Source organism: Cyprinodon variegatus, unplaced genomic scaffold, assembly GCF_000732505.1.
Source record: "Cyprinodon variegatus isolate N-32 unplaced genomic scaffold, C_variegatus-1.0 Scaffold183, whole genome shotgun sequence".
Taxonomy (NCBI): Eukaryota; Metazoa; Chordata; class Actinopteri; order Cyprinodontiformes; family Cyprinodontidae; genus Cyprinodon; species Cyprinodon variegatus.
This window is the reverse complement of record NW_015150636.1, coordinates 709,623-712,057: the sequence shown is the minus strand read 5'-3', so window position 1 is coordinate 712,057 and position 2,435 is coordinate 709,623. Positions and strand designations below refer to the sequence as shown.

General features: G+C 33.9%; 1 protein-coding gene across 1 annotated transcript in view; it reads left to right on the top strand.

Moving 5' to 3' along the window:
• LOC107087410 (very long-chain acyl-CoA synthetase-like) overlaps positions 1 to 2,164 on the top strand; it is a 22,152-nt gene extending 19,988 nt beyond the window's left edge. Inside the window, exon 7 of the mRNA XM_015378980.1 lies at positions 1,731 to 2,164. Coding sequence (XP_015234466.1) covers positions 1,731 to 1,933 — 203 coding nt within the window. The 3' untranslated portion in view covers positions 1,934 to 2,164. The remainder of the gene's footprint in view (positions 1 to 1,730) is intronic.
• Positions 2,165 to 2,435: the final 271 nt, after the last annotated feature.

Below are 2,435 nucleotides of genomic sequence, written 5' to 3'. Positions count from 1 at the left end.
GTCAAACCAATGCTAAAGTAGAACTTCACACGATGCTCCACTTTCCTCACTTTAAGGAACAAAGGGCTTCTTGTAGGAGTTGTTATAAAATACAATTTTATTCTCATAATTTTAGGACTTTATTTTCTAATTTTACGACTTTATTATTGAAATACGTAGAAAAAAAAAAACTCTAGCCTGGCCCTAATCATCGGCAGTATTAGGATAATTATCATTGATGATGGTTGAGTTTATTACACCCTGATATTAGCTGCATGTTGCGCATCAGAACTGATTTTTTTCCTCAGTTGTTTATCTAATTAATACATTTTCACTGTCCAGTTACAGTTATAATCTTCATTCTGAACGTAGAAAAAATGTAAGAATGGAATTTGAGCGGCGTCCTTCAGCTAAGAACAAATTGTAATAATTTGATAAGGCTGGATCCATGGATGTCTCCTCATCTGCTAACGTGTTTGATGTAGAATAAGATGATGATACTGCAGATGTATAACATGATTCTCTCTGTCAGCGCCACAGGGAGCCCGGTTGGTGAGCAGCTGCCTTCTGTAACTCTGAGCAATTTCTCTGATCAGAGTAAAATCACAATTTCTATCAAAATGTGCCGTCATGTCTCCTGGTTATTTAATACACTGGAAAAAATACAAATCTATATAAGTCATTTTTTTCTTAAAATTAGTGCATTTGTTCTTGAATTGAGGAGGTAAAAGAGACATTTTCCCAACGTGTTTCTTATTTTAAATAAGAAACACAATTGCATTTTCTTATTTCAAGTGCATATTATCTAATTATCTTATTTTAAGAGTAAAAATACTCATTCCATTGGCAGACTGTCTCATTTAGCTATTCAAGTTAAGGGTAAATACACTTAATTTAGGAGGTTTTGACTTATTTCTAGATTTTTTTTGCAGTGTACATATAAGTTATGAAGTCTTAAAAAAATGGAAAAAATGGAAATCTAGATGAGTCATTTCTTTCCTAAAATAAGTGCATTTTTGTCTTGAATCGAGGAGGTAAATGAGACACTTTGCCAATGAAACAAGACAATTTACATCTAAAATAAGAAAAAAATATATTTTAATTGTCTTATATCAAGTGTATATTATCTGATTACCTTATTTTAAGTGTAAAAATCCTCATTCCATTGGCAAATCATCTTATTTACCTGCTTGAATTAAGGGTAAATACACTTAATTTAAGATATTTTGACTTATTTCTAGATCGTTTTTGCAGTGTATTTAAAGCGTTTGTCCTGCACTGGAAAAAAATTGAAATCTAGATAAGTTCTTTAATCTTAAAATAACTATATTTGTTCTTGAACTGAGGATGTAAAAGGGACATTTTGCCAATGGAACAAGACAATTTACATTTAAAATAAGAAAACACAATTACATTGTCTTATTTCAAGTGCATATTATCTAATTATATTATTTTAAGAATAAAAATACTCATTCCATTGGCAAACTATCTCATTTACCTACTCAAATTAAGGGTAAATACACCTAGTTTAAGAAATTTTTACTTATTTCTAGATCGTTTTTTCAGTGTGAGTGATTAATTTTCTGGAAAACGAACCAGAGAGAGAAAGCTTCAAGGTGTAGAACCAGATCTTTAACACAATATAAAACAAAAACATTAAGCAAAGAGTGTAATAAAAAGAAAATAAATATTATAAAGAAATGATAAAAGCAGTGTGCGTTTTTATAGAAGAAATGGGGTCAGTTGATGACGCCTGGTGTTTCCTCCTGTTCCGCAGCCGTCCCTGGAGATGACAGGAACGTTCAAGATGAAGAAGGTGAAGCTGGTGGAGGAGGGATTCAGCCCTGCTCTCATTAACGAGCCGCTTTACTTCCTGGATCCTGACCTAAAGACTTACAACCCTCTGACAGAAGAGATCTACGGCCAGATCAGCTCCGGGAAGGTCAAACTCTAACAGAAACGCGACTCAACGTTTGGTTTTATTTTAATTTTAATTGAGGACTTAACTTCTCATCCGTTGGACCTTAATCAACTAATCTCAGGGAGAAACTTTTGACCCAGCACTTGTTTGTTTAAAGATTTTCTTTTTTTTATTAACACGTTCACTGCACACCTCTACAGATGTTTTAATTCATCATCCTGAGTGTTTCAGAATGTTTTTAAATAAATCCTTAGAATAAAAATATTCCCATCTGCTTCCTGTCTTCTGTTGATCAGATCAAAGAACTGCTTTAATGATTGGCAGCTGATAACCAGGGGCGGATTCAGGAAATGTGGGGCCCTAGGCAAAGGCAGGCAGGGGGCCCTCTGAATGGAGAAGACATAGAACAGCCCCATTCTCCAGATAGAGAAATGTGAATAGAATAGACATCCATTATCTGTTCTAGGTTTTGTCCCTCTCTTCTTGTCCCTTTTCTTCTTGTTTTCCTCTCTATGTTTTGTACTCAGCTGACTTT